This window comes from Uloborus diversus, chromosome 2 (genome assembly GCF_026930045.1).
Source record: "Uloborus diversus isolate 005 chromosome 2, Udiv.v.3.1, whole genome shotgun sequence".
Lineage (NCBI taxonomy): Eukaryota > Metazoa > Arthropoda > Arachnida > Araneae > Uloboridae > Uloborus > Uloborus diversus.
In genome coordinates this window covers 164,270,823-164,294,419 of record NC_072732.1, presented here as the reverse complement: position 1 = coordinate 164,294,419, position 23,597 = coordinate 164,270,823, and the positions used below count along the sequence as shown (strand labels likewise).

General features: G+C 30.4%; 1 protein-coding gene across 1 annotated transcript in view; it reads right to left on the bottom strand.

Moving 5' to 3' along the window:
* Positions 1 to 23,597, bottom strand: part of LOC129216641 (KICSTOR complex protein SZT2-like) — a 152,530-nt gene that overhangs the window by 119,218 nt on the left and 9,715 nt on the right. The window contains 17 exon segments of the mRNA XM_054850858.1: positions 693 to 805; positions 882 to 960; positions 2,454 to 2,681; positions 4,096 to 4,253; positions 6,324 to 6,438; positions 7,522 to 7,725; positions 8,368 to 8,433; positions 9,119 to 9,262; positions 9,383 to 9,532; positions 9,623 to 9,713; positions 12,626 to 12,768; positions 13,325 to 13,461; positions 14,676 to 14,896; positions 15,690 to 15,846; positions 18,029 to 18,166; positions 19,760 to 19,852; positions 23,478 to 23,555. Coding sequence (XP_054706833.1) covers positions 693 to 805; positions 882 to 960; positions 2,454 to 2,681; positions 4,096 to 4,253; positions 6,324 to 6,438; positions 7,522 to 7,725; positions 8,368 to 8,433; positions 9,119 to 9,262; positions 9,383 to 9,532; positions 9,623 to 9,713; positions 12,626 to 12,768; positions 13,325 to 13,461; positions 14,676 to 14,896; positions 15,690 to 15,846; positions 18,029 to 18,166; positions 19,760 to 19,852; positions 23,478 to 23,555 — 2,315 coding nt within the window.

Sequence of the window (23,597 nt, the reverse complement as noted above, 5' to 3'; positions counted from 1 at the left end):
CAAATGTTTAAATGACTTTAAACTCATGTTTGCTCCGGAGAAACCATGATTCAAAATTTTCATTATGATTACTTTTAATATTGCTGTTGTAAGGCAACGAATTTTCGTAACAATGGGTTTTATATTTAATCATTTAATGGGGAAATTACATGAAATTTACTGTTTTCCATCATAACGTTTTTAAACTAAGTTTTTTAGGAATAAATTATAGCCTAAGTTGCTCCCTGATAATGCAGCTATCTATGGTGAAAAAATGGTTGAAATCGGTCCAGTAGTTTTGAAGATTACCACGGACAAACATACATACACACAGAAGTAGCCATTTATGTATAAAGATGATACTTCTTGTAATCAAAATGTAATACATTTTTTAGAACTTTTAATGAAATGTCATTTTAATAAAAATTTCATATTCTGGTACAAAATAACATTGCAATAAAATTGAGTTTGCAATACGAAATTCATTTTGATGCTTCCTCCGCTGCTCATTCGGAAAGTATCAATTGAATGCCTCATTTAAGAAAATATTTTGATTGAACTTTTAAGTGAGCAATTTAATTTTTAAAAAAAATGTGGAACTTGGAACCTTGGGGTTCTGAGGAACACAATTTAAGAAATGCTGCTATTGACGATGAAGATTTAAAACAAAAAAAGAAAAAAAAGAAGGAATAATAAAGAAAGAACAAACATACCTGTCCTGCAAGGTAGTATTGGTATGAGGTGGAAATAAAATATACTGCACAACACAGCAATGTCGTTCACTGTTTTGAATTGAGTTTTTTTCAAACTTTCCATCTTTTGGAACCTAAACAGAGTTTATTTTTTATATCAAAAGGCTAACAAATAATATCAAATAATCCAAAACTTAACAAAAATCTTACTTCCATAGGAATTTCTTGAACTAAGTAAATAATGCCAAAACTTGAGTGAGCAAAGTGAAAACCTTCTTGAAGTCGAGCACTGTAAAAAAGAGGAATGTAAAACAGGGGGAAAAAATATAATTAATCTTTTAATATTTTTAAGCATAAAATTTAAAATAAAATCCAGTCATACTTCTAATTCAACTATAAAGTTCCACTTAGAGAATTCTATTTTATTCTCTACAAAAAATAATTTATTCAAAACTATAAAAATTTTAAAGAAAATGGACAGTTTATTTACGTTTAAATGAAATGTGTATTTAACATTTTGGTCAAAATTTTTAAAAAGAAAAAAGGAAAACAAGATGATGAAAATGGGGAGTAACTTTAAACATATCAGCAAAAAAAAAAAGGAATTAAAAAAAAACTTTATTAGAAAACTACCTGCTGTCGCTGCTTGCATCATAATAAATTTTTCTCAATTATAAAATAAAAAGCGCTTTTTTGAATGTTATTAATCCACCAACAACTTATTGGAAATGAAAGAATAATTAATAAAACTTTCTTTAATCCTAAACTACTGTTTTTATTTTATTTATTTAATAGCTGCATTGCCCGGCTTTGAACGATCTACCTCGAAAATAAAATTTTTGTCAAGTGACGCATGTTTAACAATCAGGCTTCAATCAGAAATTAAAAAAATCTAAATTTCCCATCAAAATAATCATTTTCAAAGAAAGAAAACAGCAAATCAAAAGTTCCTGAAAAAATTAAATGTAACCCTATATAAATACAACTAAAATCCTAAAAAAAAGAAAGGTAAATCGCCAAATAATAATCAAAAGGGGGAAATTTTAAATCAAAACGAAAACAAAAATTTTTATTTAGTTAAAGCCGAGAAAAAAAAGTGTCAAACTTTTGAACGTTAGTTTAAAATGAGATCGCACAAACGATAATTTTCCCGATTTAAAATTTCTGTTCCATTAGGTTTAGGTGTGTTTTTTAACTTTTTCCCAGTGTTTTTATAGCTCCCCCCCCCTTTTTTTTGAAATTTAAAGGAAATGAATTAACTGGGTGTTTTTCACACGCTTTCAATTGGTGCCAAAATCGAACTGATCGGATAATTATTTCGGGCAGAAAGAGCCATTTTCGGGCCCTAAAATTAGAATTCAAAGGGTTTGGTTCTTTATTGGAGTTTGAAAATCCCCTATGTTTCTTCTCGGGTGCCTGAGTACCTCCCTGCCAAATTTGGTCGAGATTTGTATAGGAAAATATCTTGATCATGACCTATGAACATACACACGCATATATATTCTATGTTTTATTAAAAAAGATTTATTTTTACATCCCCCCCCCAACCCAAAAAAAAATATTAAAACCCACACGATAAAGACAGTTGATTCTCTATTTAACGGCTTTCAAAGGACCACAAAAAATTGTCTCTATGTAGAATGCGTCCTTAAATCCAATGTTTCTAAAATTACAGTAGTGTATCCAGGACCTTGAAAAGTTGTCTTTAAATAAAGAAAGTTAAGTAGAGCATCGCGTTAAACAGAGAACCAACTGCATTTATCTTGTGGTAAAATAACTTACTTTGTTAAAGTGTACAGAATTTTCGATGCTGATGCTAAAGCTAATGATGTATTTGCATCATACTGCAATGTCCATATCCACCTTTGCTGTTCTAAGTATTTGCTTAATGTGATTAAAGCATCAACATATAAATAAGAATCTGTATGCTTTGGAGATATCGGAACCCCTCTCAAACTGAACTGACTTTCTGGCACTGAGACTAGGTAATTTACGGGAAGCTTTTCATACCTGCAACAAAGAAATCATACATAATTTTCAAAAGACTAATCATATAAATATTAAACACTCTGATAACGTTTGAAGAACCATCGAACAAATCGTATTGGCTTTAAAATTCATGAAAATAATTTCTAAATGTGTCAATAAAAATTCTTGATTTTCCTCACAATTATTCCAAGAAAAGTCTTTTTCTGCTTCAGACAAATAGCATTTGGATAACCATCCCCCCCCCCCCAAAAAGCCTGTTAAATTAATTTGTTAATTCAGGGTCTCTCATTCAGTAAATAGGGGTTTTTGCCTTCCTTTTAGTCGGGGAAGAAGAAAAATTCGCTAAATTGCGAATTTCGTTAAATCTGGGTCCGACTGTAATATAGTTCAGCTTCTACTAGAGCATTAAGCTTATTGTTTCAGCACATTACATCCAATGGTGAGTGGTGAAATGATAAAATATAAGGCATGGTGACATATTTTATCATTTCACTAGTTTTACAAGCATGTGTTAAATTGGAAAAAAACTATTAAAGATTAATCTGTTATTGATGTTTTTTTAAACCTTTCTAACAAAAAATAATAGCAATAAAGTCATCTCTTGCTACTTTGCGCTTCACTACATCACATTTTTTTCTGTTTTTTTTTTCCAAATATAGTAATCAGCCTTTTTTATGCGCTCGTGTTAACATTTTCCTACAAAAGAATAACAAAGCATGTCTTTTAAGTAAGGGAAGCTCTTCTGAAGGGCTGTAGTTGTACTAGTAAAGAGAGTGGAGATATAAAATAGCCGAAGAAAGTGTAGGGAAGTATAAATCAATGTATTATAACTAGGGGATAAATACATCTGTAAATGGTGTTCAACAATATACTAGCTTTTTATGTTGTATATGTAATGCCTTTAATGAGGATAAATGTAGAGGAAGAGCGGGGGTATTCACATAGAATAGTAGTAGTGCGTAGAACTGCATGTGTGTGTAGTTTATTTCCAATAATTTACAATGTGATATCTATTACGTTTAATATACCTCATTTATTCCAATTTTGTTCAATATATTAAGTAATACAAATATTATGTTGGCTAAGGGTGCTGTTTCATGTCTAGGAAGCTCTAACTATGTTAAAAACCGATTTAAACTGTCGTAAGTTTTATGCACTCTATTTAGGAATATATTCGGTTTATAAATACAGAATTCCACTTCGCAGAAATTCAGTAATTGCGGTAAGGTCTGGAATGAATTAACCGCAATGAACGAGGGTTGAGACTGTAGTAATAATAACAATAGATAAAAACAAAAACAAAAAAGGTTCACTAATATAAGTGAGCATATTCTTTTTTTATACGTAAGAAAACTTAATTAAGTTGCATACAGGTTTTTAATCATTAGCTAACATGATTCTGAAATAAATAAAACTATTCAATAATTATTCTTACCGTATGAGCACTTTCTCAACAGGTTTCTTTAAAAAGAAACAGCATGAAGTTTCTGGGAAGCTCAGAGGTTGCTGCTTACATAACTGGCTTGAATCTTTAGACGTAGCTCTCTTAGTTAATTTCAGATTCAAAATCTTTTCACGAAGATCTCTTACAATCTAATTATAACGAGAAAACAGATTTTTTTATGAAAGTAATTTGCGTTACTAAATACATGATTCTCACTCTACCACCAAATATTTTGAAAAAAAATTCTTATTTTAATGGACTTCAAAAATATTAATAAATAAATAAATCACTTTTAAAGACCAAAAAGTGATAACATTTACAGTCACTTAAGCAGTGGAGATTTGGGGGGGGGGGGGCAAATTTAGGCTTTAAAATAGAGGATTTCATGTAACAATCATAACATCTAGATGAAAGAAATTCTAATAAAGATGAGATAAAATTGAATCCAATTAAAAATACATGAAATACACCGGCAGTTCAGTCAATTCCAGCCGAGGACTGCAGTTTCGTGCTTATTAGCAATCATCAGCCCGGCATAGGAGTGACTGAGCTGGAAGTCAAAAACCTCTTACAGAAGCCTAGAGTGCCAAACCAGTTTGCTTGGCACTTTTTCCACTTCCAGCTCAGTCACTCCTATGCCGAGCTGATGAGTGCTAATAAGCACGAAACTGCAGTCCTCGACTGGAATTGACTGAGCTGGCAGTGTATTTCATGTATTTCTGCCTTAGCCTTTGTTATAGGGTGGTAACTTACTGAATACAATTAAAAATGCATTAGTTTTTCAATTGCAATCAGCATTTAAAAAATTATAGTTTAAATCATTTCAAGTTTTAAAGCTTTGCTTTGCAGAGGATGCCCAGATGAGAGGTCACAGTGCTTTCCAAAAAGAGTATTATTTAGCAAATTTTGTGTGGCAAATTTGAAGACAGTATTGTAATGATTAATATTTTTCAATGATGCCTTACATTTCATCTCATTAGACGTAGGTACGAGTGTGTGCTTGTAGTTGATCATTAGGTTCAATTCAGAGTTGCATTTTGTAAATTATGAAAATTTTCAGGGCTTTGCAGGACCTGTAGACACTGAACATTTGAAGGATTAATGTAAAAGTCTTTCTTGTGAAATTTTAGATACCACTATGTTTAAAAAATTTAAAACACTTACAAATGATTTTTTTTTCCATATTTAGTTAAATTCATATGATATAATGTCAAAGTATCTATGTATTACATTTATATAGTACAGGAAAATAATAATGTAGAACAATAGTATCACTCTCTCTTTCATCATAAATTATTATCTATACACATTCAAAATTATCTATACATATCTATATTTATTCAAAACACTCTAAAAGCAATCAGATTATTAGTTGCTGTTTCTGATTATTACTGAGGGAATAATGGTTCAAGAAGTGCGTGGACAATGCTGTTGTGCTAAGCAAAAAACCATATTTGCAGATGAGTTGGAAATGAGTAATTGCCGTTTTAAGTTTTGCGCCGCTATGTATTTGATTCAGGTGCAACTTTTTCAGACTTAAAAAAAAAAACATTTCTGTTTGATAAATGACCATAAAACATTGTAATTAGGTAAAATATGCGACAAAGAGCCACTGGGTGATCGTAACTCAATTTTGGTAAAATGTGCAGATACGACTTTTGTGCTTAGCACGGCAGAATGGGAAAAACACTGGCAATGATTCCTCGTTGCATAAGGGTCATGTTTTGGAGACTTTTAATTCACTGATCAATTTTTTTTTTTTTTTTTTTGGTTCTGAGACCAGTTTTGAGAGCTGCAAACATACCTTGTGCTTGACTTAGATGCCACTTTTTCAGAAATATTTTTTCAACATTTCCCATTCACAAATGACTATAAAACACTGTATTTAGGTAACATATATTACAAAGAACCACCTGGAGATAATAACTCAATTTTGCAAATGAAATGTACTTAGAACAACAGAATTATATCTGGTATTTACCTAGAAAAATTTTTAAATAATGATGACAATGTTTTTTCAATCTTCATAATTTTTTCAAGTTACACAGATTTTCTTTCCTGAGCATTCTGATTTAAAAATATATTTCTAATGCTTTATTTCTGTTTCAAAAAGTTTTGCGCCTCTCTGTCCAATACCACTACAACTATCTATGTAATTTTTAATGTAAAACTGTATACCACACTCAACAATATTTTAGAAAGAGAATTCTTGGAATTACCTGACATCGTAGTAATCCTGGTAAACCTCCCAAAAAAGCAAGACGGATGACAACGCATGGTGGTTTACTGGTTACACGTATTACAAAAAAAGATACAGGAGGTCTGTCTACTTCACTGAAAATAGAATGTAGGCAATATAAATAAGAAGTTACACAAATCTGAAACCAGAGAGGTAAAAGGCACTTAGTCAGAAAAACAAAATTAAGCAGAAAATGAGTTTGTAGTTTTTGGTTTGAGATAATTTGTAGAACTGGATTGTCATTGGTGGGCTTACAAAAAAAAAAAAATTAGTTCAGCAAAATCTCAGTGCTTTATACCTTATAGAGTATAAGGAACTGAGTAATACGTTGCTTAAATCAGGCTTTTGAAAACAAAAAGACATAGTGCCTTTTTACTTCTCAGGTACAGAAAAAATATCTTCTAAATATATTTAAACATCGTACCTGCCATTTTTAAAAGAAGCACAAACAATAGATTTTACTTTGAAAAACAGGAGAAGAACAACAGTAGACATGTACAGCAAAAACAGGTGACAAAATAGTAAGATTTTTGCAATTAAAATATTTTGAGATAAGATTCTTAATTATTTAGTATAAGATTATTCAATTTAGCATTTAACTTCACGGCGTTCGAAAACTTGCACTCAAAATACCTACAGAATTTCATCTGAACATTTCCAAATTGAGGTTTTAATGAAAATAAATAACTTTTACTTATTAGCCTTTTGATAAAGCTTACTAACAATCAACAATGGAAAAGAAAAAAAAATCCTATTCAGAACACAAGATTCAAAAATATTGCATACTTCTACAAGTATGAAAAAGTTTAAAAAAAAGAACTTTTTAACTAACAAAATAATTTCAGAAAAATTTATTAATCTAACTATAATGAGCAACATTAATAATTACAGACATGATAGTTAGTGCTTTAGGGATAATTAAAAAATAAAGAAAATATTTTTTTTAAAATCAAGATAAATTTTAAAAATGTAAGGCAGTTAGTTATACTTAAGAGGGAAACTGAGAGACAGTATAAAAAAGGGAAGGGGGGCTTCCACAAAAAACAGCAGATTTGGCAAGTATGTAACATAAAATTAGAAAAATTAAGGTAGCAGTTTATTGTGCTAGACAATAAATTGAAAAGTAACATTTCTTTGCAGGGGAAAATTAAGTAATGTATGACAAATAATTTACTTACTCAAATAAAAGTCTAATGTAAGAGTGATTTTCAACCAGGGTAAAAGAACTATATTCACTCAGCAGTGAATTCAAAATTGCAATAGCTTGCCGACATTGTATGGGAACATATCTACCACTTGAATTTGGAAGGTGAAGATTTTTTGGAAGAGGCATATCATGATGTAAAATAATTCCAATTCTATGAACATGCATCCATTTTTGCCTAAAAGAGAAATATATGTCAAAATTTCTATAATAGTAATGGCAAAATGCATTAGTTTAAAACTAACATTAAGGATGCAACCATTTATCACTAATACTCAATTATTAAGATATCCCATTGACAAAAAAATAATCTTAAAATTTTTGAAATTTTTTATTTCTTAAAAGTAGCGAAGAAAAAAAAGCTCATTTTAGATAAAAAGGGGATATTAAATAGTAAAAAAAAAGTTCTCATAATTGCTTTTATAATTGCAGTTTTACATAATAAACACCATCTATAAAAATAAAAAATAGATTAAAAAAGTTTTTAAGAGAAAGAAAGAAGAGACAAAAGGAAAAATTTAAGAAAAAAAAGGATATGTAAAAAAAAACTGTAATACATGATAAAAATGAAACGCCAAGTATGAAATATAATGAAACACACTTCGTAAAAATACAAAATATTTAATTTTAAAAAAAATCGAAGCAAATAAATTTACTGAAGAGAGAGATCATAAAAAAGGTTGATGCATATCTACATTAGTTAATGTGTAGTCATATATACAAGAATACCAAAGAACAAGTAATAATTGATTAGTGGACGAATCAAGCATTAAAAATACATCTTGATAGTGAAATTCAGAGTAAAAACTTGAATACTTACCAAACATTGATGTCCAGCATGCATAATGGCTTCCAAAATGAAGTAAACTGCATATTTGCAACATTTCTAAAATTTCAAGACAAAATATTATTAAAAATCGAAAAAGCAAATAAATTATTTATCAAAAAAAGTCTGGGACGGGGGGGGGGGGGGGGGGGGGGGGTATATACAATGTAGCTAAATACATTTGTCTATACATTCACAAAACTTGACGAATTGTAACAAAACTTGTTGTAAAATTTAACCATCCCTTCAAAGAGGAAAAAAACAATCAAGGCTGCCCATTTGTCTCTTTACTTTGTCAAACACCAGACTTTTTCCTCAAATCTATTGCCTTGGTGATTGGTAGATACGAGTCACGTGATTCTTTAAAATTTTATAGAATAACTCATACAAAAAATAAACACACAACCTTGATTTATATGCTACAGTTCATTGGAAAATCAGCCTTACTTTTTGACTTTTTTTTTTTTTTTAACTCTGCTAAGAACTTCCAAGTATTTGAAAAATTAACCATATTTGAAACTTTGGCAGACAAAAAAAAGCCATACTAAGGAATTGATTTTTGAGTAGAAAGAAGTAATATATTTCAGGATGAGTTGAGGAATTCGTTATATAAAACAATACATTAACACAAGCTTTTTAATTACAATAAATAGAGTACATTTGCATTCACAAGCATGCAATTCAACAAATGCGATAAGAAGAAAATATTTGTTACATAAAATAATAAAACTAAGAAATTTCTTACTTTGACGACAAAACTGGCATTGATGAATTTGTAGGAAAGTAAAACAAAGGCACTCCATTTTTCATGCTTTCTGGTATTGTGTAATATACAGAATTATGGGAGAATGAATAAAGCTGAGACAATATCTGATCAGTATTAGACAAACTGAAATAAAATTAAAATATGTTAAGTGTCTAGCTCATAATACCAAAATAAAACTACACTATGATTATTATTTCACTAATTGTACAGTCCTGATTATAAATAATTAGGCAAGCTACTTACTTTTTACTGTAATTCCAAAACTGTGCAATTACGATCTTGCGGTAAATACTCTTTATTGGCTTTTTATCCGAGCATGTAACATCATGTAAAAATTCATAACACCCATCAACAATAACCTCAAAGTGACAACTGGGAATTTCAGAAATGGAGCTTGTCCTAGGTAAAAGTAAATTCTCAAAAAATGTTGCTGAGTCAAATAAATAATTGAAAATTATACTTCAAGGAAAGTTCAAAAAATACCATTGCCTTCCTGGAGCAGAAGTGATTAAATATTCAATATTAGTACTCATCATCCAAGGAAGCACTAGTCTAACCTCAGCTAAATTCTTGCCTGAAAATGCATAATGAACAAAAGATGTAATGGTGTTTATGACAGCAGGAGAAAGCTGTCAAAGATAATATTTAAAGACACAATAAGCATGAATAACATTTCTTTACATACTTTAATTTCCAGGAGAAAATATTACTTTGTTTTTCTTATTTTCTGCTAAAGTCTGAACATGAAAAATTTTAACACCTATCAGTAACACCTATTTCACAAAACATAAAAATCATTTATTATGGAACATTAAATCAGTTTCTTTTCTTTTCTTCTCTTTTGATTGCTGGCAGACTGTTATGATCAAACCTAAATAAGCAAACTGTTCTTCAATTACTCTTGGTGGTGCAAATACTGATGGATTGGAAATATAACTTCTTCTTATTCGTAGCAATTTGAAAAACACTCCTTTTCTTTTTGAAATCTCCTAAGCTAAGAGGACTAATTCTCTATATTTGAAGAATGAGCAAAACTCAACTTTTTTTTTTGTGGAAATTCTAAAAAAAAAAAAAAATACTTTTGATAGGCAATTAGTTATTTGTTAGGGCAGTAAAATTTTAAAAACTTAAAATCCATCAAGCTTAGCTGCTTGCAGCCAAATATTACAGCAAAACTTCAGCCAGCTAAAAAAGAAATAATTTGCATATTTAATACTGCTTTGTAGGAAAGAATTTACATTTTCCCCAAGGTGCTGTGGTAACAGTAAAAAAAGATAGTGAGCCATTCCACAGGAAAAGGTCATTATGTCCTGCACACCATGCCTCATGTATTTCATTAAAAATATACTTCAAAATATTAATGAACAAATTTGTTCCGCTTCACAAATTACAAACTTATATGTGATTTTTTTAAGCAAAAAATTTCGTCATCACCCTTTCGAATTATTACTTTTTAATGAAATATATGAACCGTCATGTGCGGGACAAAAGATTGACTTCTTCATGGAATGTCCCTAATTTTTTGTAAACATTAAAATGAAATTTTGAGTTTTCAACCACACAGGCCACCAGAAAGTGCATTTTTCCATGCAGCTAATTTCATGGTTGACGGATTTTTTCCAGGCCAAAAAGAAGTCAGTTTTGATTGCTTAGCAAGCTTTAATTTAACAAGAAGTTCCGTCCAGAACTATACGAGCCTACTTTCTTGTATACCCATACTACTTTCTAGTACCTGATCAATATTCTCAAAAACAGCTAAAATTGCAAATTGTTTCAAACATATTTTTACTAATTTCTAGGAATAAAGTATTCCTCACACATCTAAAAAAATTAGATGCGTAAAAAAAAAGCAGCACCTTTTAAACAAAGCAGCTAATACACTTTTCTCCCTTAAAAGAAATCTTTAACAGCTTTCAAAACGAAAAAATAATAATTAAAATTAAAAAGCTTATTAAAATAAATACATCATATCAAAAAAAAATCTGTTCTTTTTCCCCTGTTGCCAAAAATTATTTTTTAAATGAATTAATGCACTTACCAAAATAAATAAAAACAATAAAATGTCAACTTAAAGAAATACTTTTTATTGTCAAAAAAAAAAAAAAATCGTCTGCGCATATCGTTATGTAGAAACATAAATGACTTTGAGTTTATTCGCCGAAAACTGAACACCTAAATTAAAACTTTAGCATCAAAATAAAAACAAATCATATCATCAATAATTATTTCACAGTGAAAACCATAGCTGCGGAGTCGAAGTCAATCTCATTTTGGGATAAAGGAGTCGGAGATGAATATCCAAGAATCAGAGTCAGTCATTTGTCCTCCGTGTATAAATTTTTGCCAAAGCTACGAAGTCAGGGAGTCAGAGTCCGATTAATTGTCGGGCACAGGAGTCGGCGTCAGGGGCCTCTAAATTCTCGGAGTCGGAGTCTGGAGTTTGGCGTCAAGAGCTATTTCCAGCAAAAATTGTTTGAAATAAATCCGCCTTCAAGTACGGAATCTACATTAACTTTCAGTTTCCTTGTAGGAGCTAATGTTAAGTTTTTTTGAACTGTTCAAAATTGAACAAAAAATAGTTCAAATCAAAAAGTGAAATATGGGAATGAGGTGTACACCGCGAGATCTTTCGAACAGAAAAAAGTTTGTTCAAATCGGACTATTCATTCAAAAGTTATTGGGGGGGGGGGGGAGATAGACAGACCGACAGACAGACATTTTCCTCCCATCTCAATACCCCTACTTTCCAATGTTTAATTTTTCGATATTTATTTTATTATTTTATTTATTTATTTATTTTATTTTTTTTTGCGACATTTTTAAGATGCATTAAACCTTCTTTCATGCTTTTTTCTTCTTTTTCTGACATTTACTGGGAAAGTAGGCTGAAAAAATAGACAATATTTATTTAAAAAAAAGTGGTTTACACCAATTTACAGTACAATTGCATTATTTTTAAATAATGGACCAAGTATTTTGGGGAACAGTGGGTGTGCGTGCATCCACTCCTTCCCTCCAACTACAGTACTGTTTGGGATGAATGTATAAGTTTCTTAAAGTAATTTGTTTTTTGGAAAATAACTCTACAACTATGTTTTGGTAAAACAAAGCTTTTAGGCCGATTTTAGGAATACCTATAAGTAAAGAATGACAATTAGAAAAAAATTAATTGCGGGTTTTAAATTGCATCAAATTAGTAACAAACTGGCAATATATTTTGGGGAAGTAAATTATTAGATGGGTGTAAAATTAAAAATATTTATATGCTGTATAATCAAGGTTTAATTTGCATAGCAATCACGGGAGTTAAACTCCTGCACTTATTTTCAAATTTATGCAAATTTTTAACATCCTAGGCTAAATTCAGGTGATTTGTGCAGCAATAAGTTGTGGAAATATAGAGCTCTTGTACTTCATTTGGTAGAAATGAGGTCCTGTCTATAATAGAGTAGTACTTTGTAAAATACATACTAATATATAACAAACCTTCATCAAAAACAACATTTTTCACTGCATAGCCTTCTCTCAAACGACATGACAACAGATTTTCCAAGCTGACTTTTAACGTGCCTTCAGTATGCTTTTTTCTAACACGTGATTGATGAGCAACAGTATAAAAGTGAGGATTCCTGGAAAAGTACAAGCTGAATTTAGTAAAAAAATAAAAAATAATAAGTTATGCTTTTAAAATATCGAAGGGGAGTGTGGGACAAAGTGGAATAGTTTGCAACATAGCTTACCTTTTTTTTTCTTTTTTAATGAACAACTTGAAAATTACAGAACACAAAGAAAGACAATGTGTTTTTTATGAACCTTTCATTGAAAAATTATTATTATTTATTAATTATTTTTTGGCAGTAAATTTATATTTAAAAAAAAGAGGAATTTTTTTTTCTTATAGCAAAGTGAAAAATAATATTTTCCTAATAACAGGTTTTCTATTTGATTTATTAAAAATATTTTCGATAAAATGAGTGAGTAAATAAAAGAAGGAATAAATGAAGGAATAGATAACCAAAGAATAAATGAGTCAATAAATAAAAGAATTAATACAGGAGAAAAATAAATGAGTGAAAAAAATAGTGAATGGCTATTAACAATCAAAACAAAAATTTCACCTTTTTTTTTTACAAGAAAGCATATACAACTCCTTAGAATTCAAATTTGTAATTCAAAAATACCTACTCAACATGCCAGTAATCATTTTTATTAGGTGAAGGTTCATAAGCTTCCAAAAAGTAGGAGGTTGTGGTTTTCTGGAAATTCCAAATCAGCAACGCTTTATGATAAGCATTGATTTCATTTGCAGCAGAATGAATTAACTAAAAACCAAGCAAGAAAACTTTATTAGATGTTAAGTTTACTTGTAACATTCAAATATATGAGAGCAAATCAAAAAGTCCCTGCGCTTATTTTTTTCAGTCAAAATACAAAGTGAACATACATTCCCAGGAGTGACCGTTCCTTGAACCATACCAGCTGTGTTTGCCTTTTGCTCCAATGAGTGGAGCTACTATCAGTCATTTAAGATGACAGCTGTTCTTTAGACGTCCACAGCTTACAAGCAGAAAAGTGTTATTTGTTTTGTATGGAGCAAGGGACAAAAGCTCATAGCAATTCACAGGGCAATGCACCTGCAGTCCAGAGTGCCCCTAGTGATTTTTACGATTTTGGTTCACTGAAGAAGTTTCTGACAGGACAGAAGCCAAGAATGCGGTCCAACGTTGATTTCACAGGCAGCCGGAAGAATTCTACCACAGGGGGATCTCTAATTTAGTGCTGCTATGGGACAAATGTCTGAACCAGTGTTATAACTATGTGGAGAAATAATGTAAGGTATGTAGTACATTACGTATATTTGCAAATACCTCTATGTGCCTGTCTTTGGCATATATTTGGCCTGTATAAAAAAAGTCCCAAAGACTTTTTGATTTGCCCTCCTACATTTTGCCAGAATACTGTTATTATTATGATATGAACCTTAGTGCAACATAGTAAAAGTACTAAACAAGGTCAAAAAAGCACAAGTAAACAATTGAACTGCAGACACATGCTTTGGGGTTTCAAATTAACAGCTCCTTTTTTAAAAGCAGCAATGTGTGAGCTCCGGGATGTAAAGTTATCCGAGATATGTTTAGGATACAATATAAATCCGAAAAAGATACATCCCAAAGCTCAAAAGGGGTTTCTTGTGCTCCATCAACTTTGTTTACTATTTGATGTTGTTAACTACTAACTTTAACTGCTATTATTTTCACATTGTACCTTTTTTTTATGTTTGTTGTTTTGAAGCAATAGTTTTCCATTTTTTTCAGTTAGTTTCTAACAAACTGTTAATTTTAGCGATTTTGAACACAATTGTATATAAGTAAGTAAATTTGTAAACCCATAAAATTTAACACAGTAGTGATATACAAACTTGCTTATTCAAGACATAGTTGCAAAAAACGCAGTCAAAACTATTATAAATGAAAAAAACCAAACAAGGTACCCATACTTTCAGTGCTTTTAATAAACATACAATATTTATACATACTATGTCTTTTGAAGCAGGGAAGTAGGCACCACAAGTGGCTGTTGAAATAAACTCCATTAGTTCTTGATATGGAACTCTTCCAAATGATGAAAATGGATGAAATGGACTACCAAGTTGTAAAAATGAGCATGCAATTGTGCTATTGCGCAGTTGGGTCAGTAAAGAATCTAATGCTTTACAATTTGGCAAATTTACAATTCCATCAGTTATTACAACAATGCCTAAAAAAAATGAAAAACAAATCATAAAAACGATTTAAGTTCAGAAAATAATTATGTAATATTAATAATGTAGTCATGAAAATAAAAAATATATAAGGTTATTTATATATTTTGGGAATTAAAAGTTTTTTTTTTTTTGAGTGCATTTAATTTTTAAGTATTGAGGTGTGAACTACAAATGATCAATTGATACAAATGGGCATTTATCTATCTATTGTGATTTATAACGTCTCTTGCAGAAGTTATCTATCTCTTCAAAAATGAAATAGAGATACTATTGATAGCACTGCATGTTTAAGTTACAACTTTCAGTATTTGTTCTTAAACTTGTATTTAAGTTACTTTTTCTTTATTCTCTACATAAGCGTACAGTACACCCTCAATAAATAACTCATTTGGTTCACAATTACTAAATCACATTTTTTCTTATGTCTTCATCAAAGTTGAAAGTGAAAAAAAACTGTGACTCCAAATTTGAGACTTAATTAAGCATGACTGCATGTATGCACAAACTACTTAAAATGTAAAATTTGAATTTTAACAACATTGGCTAATAAGAATGACAAATTGTATTTGAAAAAAATCTTAGAATTTACCTAACTGTCTACAAAAGAACAAAAAAATGAGTACAAGATATATGAAATGTCATACTAATGATTGTTAAAAGCAATATTTTTTAAGTAAGTACAAAATTATACTTTTCACGGGAGAAAGAAATACAAATATATCATAAATAAAATAAAGAATAGGGTTCACTAAATAACAATGCAAGATAATGAAAAAAATGACTAACCTGCACTGCTATTTTCAGGCAACAGCTGTAATGCTAATATACCGCATCGAATCAATTTTAATGAGCTTACATCAGCTGACATGTCTAGTACCTTTTTTATCATTTTATTTCCATCTATCGTACCATCAAGCAAAGCACCAGCAGAATCGTGGGACATCTAGAAATGTGAAACATAATAACTTGTATTAATCACACTAAAAAAACTTACATGAATTTCATCCAGAAATTAAACTTATATAAGCATCATATGATAAAGTATCTTGAAATATTATGAAACTTGTTAACTTTTAGGTAAATTGAAGATGAATAATATGAAAAATGCATTTCTTTCATTATTTCACTCAAAATAATTATCAGACAAAAAGCATTTAAACATTCAGCATACATAGATAATTTGCAATAGATAAATTGTACAGTTAATCCAAACCAAAGGAAATGTTTGAACTTTTTTCAAAGAAAAAAAAAACATGTACATTTAAATGTATTTAGTTTACGTAGTAAAACTTACTACAACTCAAAATAATTAAGTGATTACCATATATATTTTTAAAGTAAAAGTAAAATAATTAAAATAGTGTAACTATACGGTAGAGTCGATCAGGGCTCATGCTACCTTGAATTACTGAAAATTCGGACTATCTGAAAAGTTCTTTTCAATAAAATTTTACATTATTGCAATGACATAAGAACATGAACTTGTTTCTTCCTTGTATAATGAAAAGGGATTATTGTCTTAGCAAAATATTTATCCCTCAAATTTTGACATAAATTTATAATTTTCCCTTTGAGTTGCCTTTGAACGAATTTTGATTGCCTTCAATCATAATGTCTGGAAGATATTTATGTGTGAAAACTTGTAGGCAACCTCAAAATGCAGTAAAGTTAATAACTCCAAAGCATCTCTTAATCCATCTCTGGCAATCAATGCATATTTCGTGCCAAGTAGAGATTTCCTGATGAGTGCTGTTCAGATTCACTTCTCAATAATCTTTTATTTCTTAATTATATAAGATTGATTGGGGGGGGGGGGTATAGCAAAAGATTTTTAGCTCTTTCACAAAGCATACCTGAAACTATAAAAAGTGCACCTTTAACTAAATGGTATTTCGGACTTTAGAGACAGGTTTTCAAAACATTACTACAGGAGAAAAAGGGGGGTTTGACCCCCTTTTTACAAATAGTTTTCAATTTTTTTTTCCCGACTTCTTGCAATGAAACAATTTTAACATTATTGGAGTAATGTAACTTTAAAGCTCCAATAAATAGAAGTCAGTAATATTGATCATTTCTTACTTATTACAATATATACATTATGTAACTATTTCAAATGGGCCTAAAAGAAGTTTGTTGTTTGAAAATGTATGTGAATAAAATGTTTTGGTTACACTGTTTTTGGTTTTTTTTTTTTTTTTTTTTTTGGATTTGGTTTAATTTCTGCTTTTAATTAATAAAAAAACTCGTTGGAAAATTTTGCTCTGAATGCAATTGTGTGTAACATTATAAAAACATTACATCTTATAAACAAAACCATACAGGCTATTAAACATATGAACGATGCTCAATAAATTGTAGTAAAGAGAAGTATTTTTTTTAGTTTTATTATTCAAGAATTAATTAAGGCATCATCAAACACAATTAATACACATGAAAAACACAATTAATACACTTAAAAGTTGAGTTCAAAATTAGTTATTTTTTAAAGAAATATTCCAAAAATGATGAATAAAACTCAGTTACTCAATCCCATGTCTTTATTTTTTACACAATAAGAAATAATAAAATGCACAAAAAATTCAGAGATGAAATTATTTCAAAAGAAAACAATGTGGAAAACATATCAAATAAAATTTTAGACATGAAACTGATAAAATCTTTTAATGATCATTATGCATTGCAACTTACATCATAAAGAATATGTTGTATGTTAAACAAGAAATTTAAATCATTTAAAAGTAAAAAATAGTTTGTGTTGAAATAATACTGATTTTACTAGGGAAAACATGCAACAAAAATGTCAAAAAATCAAAAGCTGGCAACTTTTCGTAAAAGTGATTTCTCGATCAGTGAATTCACCATTATATTTATGAAGATTTGCATGGTTTTCCAATCAGGTAAATGAAAGGAGCCTTGGCTCCCAAAAGTGGTCTGCTGTTTGAATCAACTTTATTTGCACCTGTAGACCTTTTCAGTTTTTTTTTTTTTTTTTTTTTTTTTTACTATGCTATAGAAAAAGTAGCCTTGTTATAATGATTTTCAGTTTTATTTCATGTAAGCTTTCTAAATTTTTTGCAAATAAATTCTGTACACATAATTTGAAACAAACTGACGAAAATGTTTACCATGAATTGAACTTGCTCTTCTTGAACACTTGCAGAAACATCAGCAACAATTTTACACATAGCTTTCAGTTCTTTTCTTAAAATGTCCAATAATTCACGAACATTACTTCGAGTAAGAATCCATCCTTGCATAAGAACCTATATGAAAAATATGATTATGGTTTCAGTTATCAAATCATCATTTAATTAACAGTTTAAAATACTGTAACATAAAAATTGATGAAGAAAACAAAAATATGTTAGTTTTTTTTTATTTATTAAAAAAAATACCTTGGATAATTTTTCTTACATAATTTTCTACTATGAAAAATGATTTTGATAAAGGGACACATATGATAACAGAAAATTACATAATTTAACACTTTGACCCATTTACTACAATTGTATGCATCAGAAGTACAGCAAGGGCCTTGGGAGTTGATCTCCTCCACAGAAGCCTTAATTTTTTAAATATACTGCCAATCCTAATATGGTAACAACTTTGCATAAACTTTTTCTGCGTTTAATGAATTTTATCACCGAGAACGATTGTTGCTAGGTTTCTATCTCGCAAACAGTCTAGTTTGTTCTTCGAGTAAGATCAATTGAATAAAAAAAAAGTTTAAGATCTCCTTAGGGAGGAAAACTAAAGCTCTGCTGTACATCTAGAAATGAGTATATGAGAAGACCTACTTATCAATTTAAACTCCTCTATAATCAATATGATACACATACTTACTTGAAGAAAAATACAGAATTCTTGACTCACAAAATATCTAACACCATATTTCTGTATAAAATTATCTTTCTGCATGAAAATCATTCTTGCAGAGCTCTCAGATTGGTACCTGAACTGGAATCATTAGTTTTAAAAGGAAATTACCGAGAAATATTAAGATTTTTAATAATTGATTATTTTCCAATTATTTCCTGCATACATGCAACAGGGACGACTGCCCCCATAAAAAAGCTTAGGGAGGTACTTCAGCACTGCCCGCAGCACCCTTAGAGTTAGTGCCCCTGCAACATGCAGTACTGTATATGAAATACACAAGTAAAAATGTACTTTGTTTAGATACTTAGATGAGCTGATAGCAAAAGTTGAATGTGGAGAGGAAGAGGTAGGTTGATATTACTGTTTGGAAGGAGAGTCACCTTTTATAAAAACATCAGGTAACAGTCCTTCAGGTGTGATTATTTTGTAATCTGACTTTTTGCAACAGAAAAATCTTGGGATTCTTTCTTGAAAAACTTATCGAATGTTGTCTATCTCTGCCATTAACATTGTCGTTGAGCAAGTCCATGCTCCTGTTGACCACAGCAGTGTTACGATGCCAGTTTTCTACCAAAATCAGCATTTTCTCCCAGTGATAGCACATATCTTTAATTTCTTTAATGTAAATGCTTTTCTTAGTACTTTCCCCCTCAGCCACATCTTGCTACTCCCAAAGCAGCTCTTTTGCGTGATCTTCGACGACCAACTCCGTTAAGTGATGGTATCCGAATAGAGGATAGGAATATGAATGACAAGATCAATTTTGTTTGAATAAGTTGTAGGAATAAGGAGTAGTGTAAGTAGAGAGGCACTAATAACAAGTAGGGCAAGTAGAGAAGCGGACAAATGGTGGGGTTTCACTGCAGATTTTCTGTGATTCAAAATTTGACAACATAAATCTCCAAAGTCACATTTTAAGTATAATCTTTCTGAAACATAAAAGGCGTAGTGTAAATTTTAAAAATTGCGAATTTTACCTGAGGAACAGCAGTAGGACAGTTTGGAATGTGAGCTATCACAGTTATGTAAATCTGAGGTACAAAAAAATATCGACTATTTGGCACATAGAACTGAAAAGAGAAAGACAAGAAAATGGTAAGAAAATATTTTTTTTATGCATTTCAAACTCAAAATATAGACAAAAAACACAACTGCTTGAAAACTTTTTTTTAAATATTTTTATTTTAACAAGTACACAAAATAATAAATAAATAATATCATTGAAGAAGGATGTTTCACTTTGTTCAAAGCAACTATTTTGATTATTGAAAAACAATTTTTTCATGCAACATGGTGAATTTCAATGCAGGTTTCTATAAAAAATGTAATGCAAACTAAGAGCCATTGTCTGTAAGGATCAGGCAGGTTGTGATTGTTGACATTTTTAATTTTCTTTATTTTCACATATGTTGTTCCTTATCATGAATGTAATGTTTGTGCAAAATATGAGCTTCGTCTGCCTTACCGTTTTTGGGAAATTAAATTTTTTAATTTAAGGGGCGTGGCACATTTTTGTGTGTTTTTCAAATTTGCAGATTTTAAAGTTCTTGTTGCTTTCAGCGCCCCTATAATGACATTGGATTTTTAAATTCTATACTATTATATGGTCTTCTTAGATACTATTATAGCTGTCAAATTGGTGTCACTACAAGGGCGATGGCCACAAACTCCGTTTAAAAATGACCGAAAATGAATTTTTTTATTACATTCAATACCAATTTTCTCAAAGCGCCTTCATGATGACACCAACGTTTTTACATAAATTCGTAGCTACACTTGCATACATCAAAAACATGTAATAAAATTGGTGTTACTATAACGGCGCCAGAAGATATTGGAACTTTTATGTGATAAATTTCACAAAAATGCAAATGTTTAAAATCTAACTACTACTCTCGCCCTCATAGCAGAGATCTGAAACTAATTAAGTTTGATAACCAACATGATCGTCTAACATATGAAATAAAAAAATCGGTGTCACTCCTACTACTTTCGGAAATATAATCATTCGAAATTAGTATGTTATGGAGTTATTTAAAAAAAGACTTTTCTAATTCAAATGGCTTTTTACACGGTTTTTTTAAACTTTAATATAAAATTACAGTAGTGACACCTAAAATAATATGTTTTTAATGCTTTTTATTAAAAAAAAAGCTTTATAAAAAGCATTAGAAACACAGTAAATCGATATAGGTACAGATGGACGTATTAATGGACGTAATGTGCATTATGGCTAAAATAGTCGTACTAATATTCAGATTTTTCCAACCATACTATTTTTTTATCTGTTATTTATATTAAAAATGCAACTATTAATAACATAATGTCTTAAATAGTGATGAACATAATGTATAATATAGCAAGCATTCAGAATCTGAAACATAATTTGAGGATGAGGTAGACTAAAACAAAGAAAACATAAAAAATCAAATCACCCAGTTTCAGAAAGACGGTCATTTCTTATTGATGTCTGGTAATTTTGTAGCACTAAAGCTTGGGAAAACATCGTATCCCGGAGAAATAGTAGAAGTTGACCATTTGCAAGTAAAGGTCAAATGCATGGCAAGAAGGATTGGAACAAATAAATTTGTTTGTCAAAACACTATCTGGGTGTGATAAGATTAAATTAACAAAATACATAAATAAACAAATAAAATAAATAAAAAGTAATAATAATAAATGAAAAAAATGCACCACAACATACTAACTTCGAATGATTATATTTCCAAAAGTAGTAGGAGTGACTAATTTTATTAGTTAAAAATTTATTAATTTAAAAATTTAATTTCTCAAAAACGGTAAGGCAGACAAAGCTCATATTTTGCACAAACATTACATTCATGATAAGGAACAATATATGTGAAAATAAGAAAAATTAAAAATGTCAACAATCACAAATGCCGTAAACTGCCTGATTTTTACAGACATTGGCTCTTAAATCACAGCTCAGTAATTGCTAATTTCATTCAACACAATTTAACACAAGATATTCATGCACAGTGGATTGTTGATACTGGATTAAGGTCAGGAGATACTCCCTGGATGGTAGAGTGCAGCTGCCGGGGTATAGTGGAGCCGGAGCATGCTGATCAGATACGCAAGTGAACTGAAGTAAAATTTTCTGAAGACAGTGAAATTTTCAGAAGCCCACCCCTCCCCCTTCCCTAAAAACTCTTCAAATATGCATACAAAAATCAGTTATAGAACATTGCCAGACGAAAATTTTCGGAAACCGTAACACGAAATTTTTGGAGCACAAACGCCTCTGCTGCTGATACAGTGGTCTGGTATTTTTCTGCTTAGCTGAACAACACTTTAGAACATATATTTTTATATAAACTTTAATTTTTAATTTCTCATCAAATAAATTATTTCACTTAGGCCAAATTTGAATTTGATATTTTTCAAAATCTTTTTAAATTATATAAGAAATGAAGTTATGTGAAACGTGCAAGCAAGAATCAGCACTCGGGAAAAAGAATAGCATATTTGGCTACTAATTAAGGTTGCTTTTTATTTGGCATTAATTTAAGTAAAATAAAATTTACTGGTAACCAAATTTTATCACTCGCGCTGCAAAGGAGAGGAATATCATCCCGACTGCATTCAACACACAGTCAAGCATCCCGTATCCCAGATGATTTGGGGATGTATTTCTGATCAAGGAGTTGGTGGGCTTCACTTTGTGCAAGGAACAGTAAATGCTCAGGTGTATATTGACATTTTGGAGGAGAAATTGCTTCCTACTATCCGGGATCACTTTACTTCAGTTCCAAACGTCATTTTCCGGATGATTCTGCTCGTGCTATATTTCAAAACTGGTAAGTCACAATTTAAGAATCTTTTTCCTGCCATTAGACTTAAATTGACACGGGGTTAAGTAAGTTTTTTTCTCTAAACTCACACGCAAGTTCAGAAATGGAAAAATGAGCATGGGGCCAGCAGTTTGCCTTGGCCTGGAAACAGCCCCGATCTAAGTAAACAATTATCAGATTCCTGTCGTTAAATGTTTATTTCATAAGTTTTGCAGAATTTCACATACATTCATCGTTAATCGGTCGGCCAAAACTTCTCACATAATCCCGTTGTTGTGAAAATGCGAGGGTGATGCAATTTTTTTACCACCGCTGTATAGTAAGGCAATTTTAACACAGTGCTTTTGTTAAGGATTCGATCCCAGCTTTGGAGAAACACCCCTCACATGACTATATAAGTCAATGAATAATGTGTGATAACAACAAGTTTATTTTAAACTCCAAATGTTCTGCAGTCTAACACTAAAATAAATAGCACTACAGCACTAGCAGTTGCTGCTTAATATCTTCAAACAAAAGTTCATTATCGACAAAAAACCAGTTCCATGGATCTTGGTTTATCTCTGTTGAAATCACCTTGGGTGGTATCTTAAAACCAGTCCTGAACTTTAAATTAACAGAACTGCAGCCCATTTACATTCTCAAAAACAGCAATCACTGCTCTTGCATTGAGCACTTTTTACAGTACAAAATAATACAAATGCTAATTTTGAGAAAATTACAACAAATACGCACATGATAGAAGTCACTCAAACTAATAGCTAGTATCAAGACAGAACGCCACTATATCAGCTTCTATGCATAAACAATATACAAAGACATGCACATAAACAAACCAGTAAATTAGAAGAAGGAATTTCAAAAAAGAAAGATTACTCACAGGCTCACAAACACTCTTCAAACTTTGCTCTAAAGCTGAATATACTTCCTCAAAATATATACAATCATGCTGAACATCCTAAATTTAAAAATGTATAAATTACAAGGTAAAATATTTAAA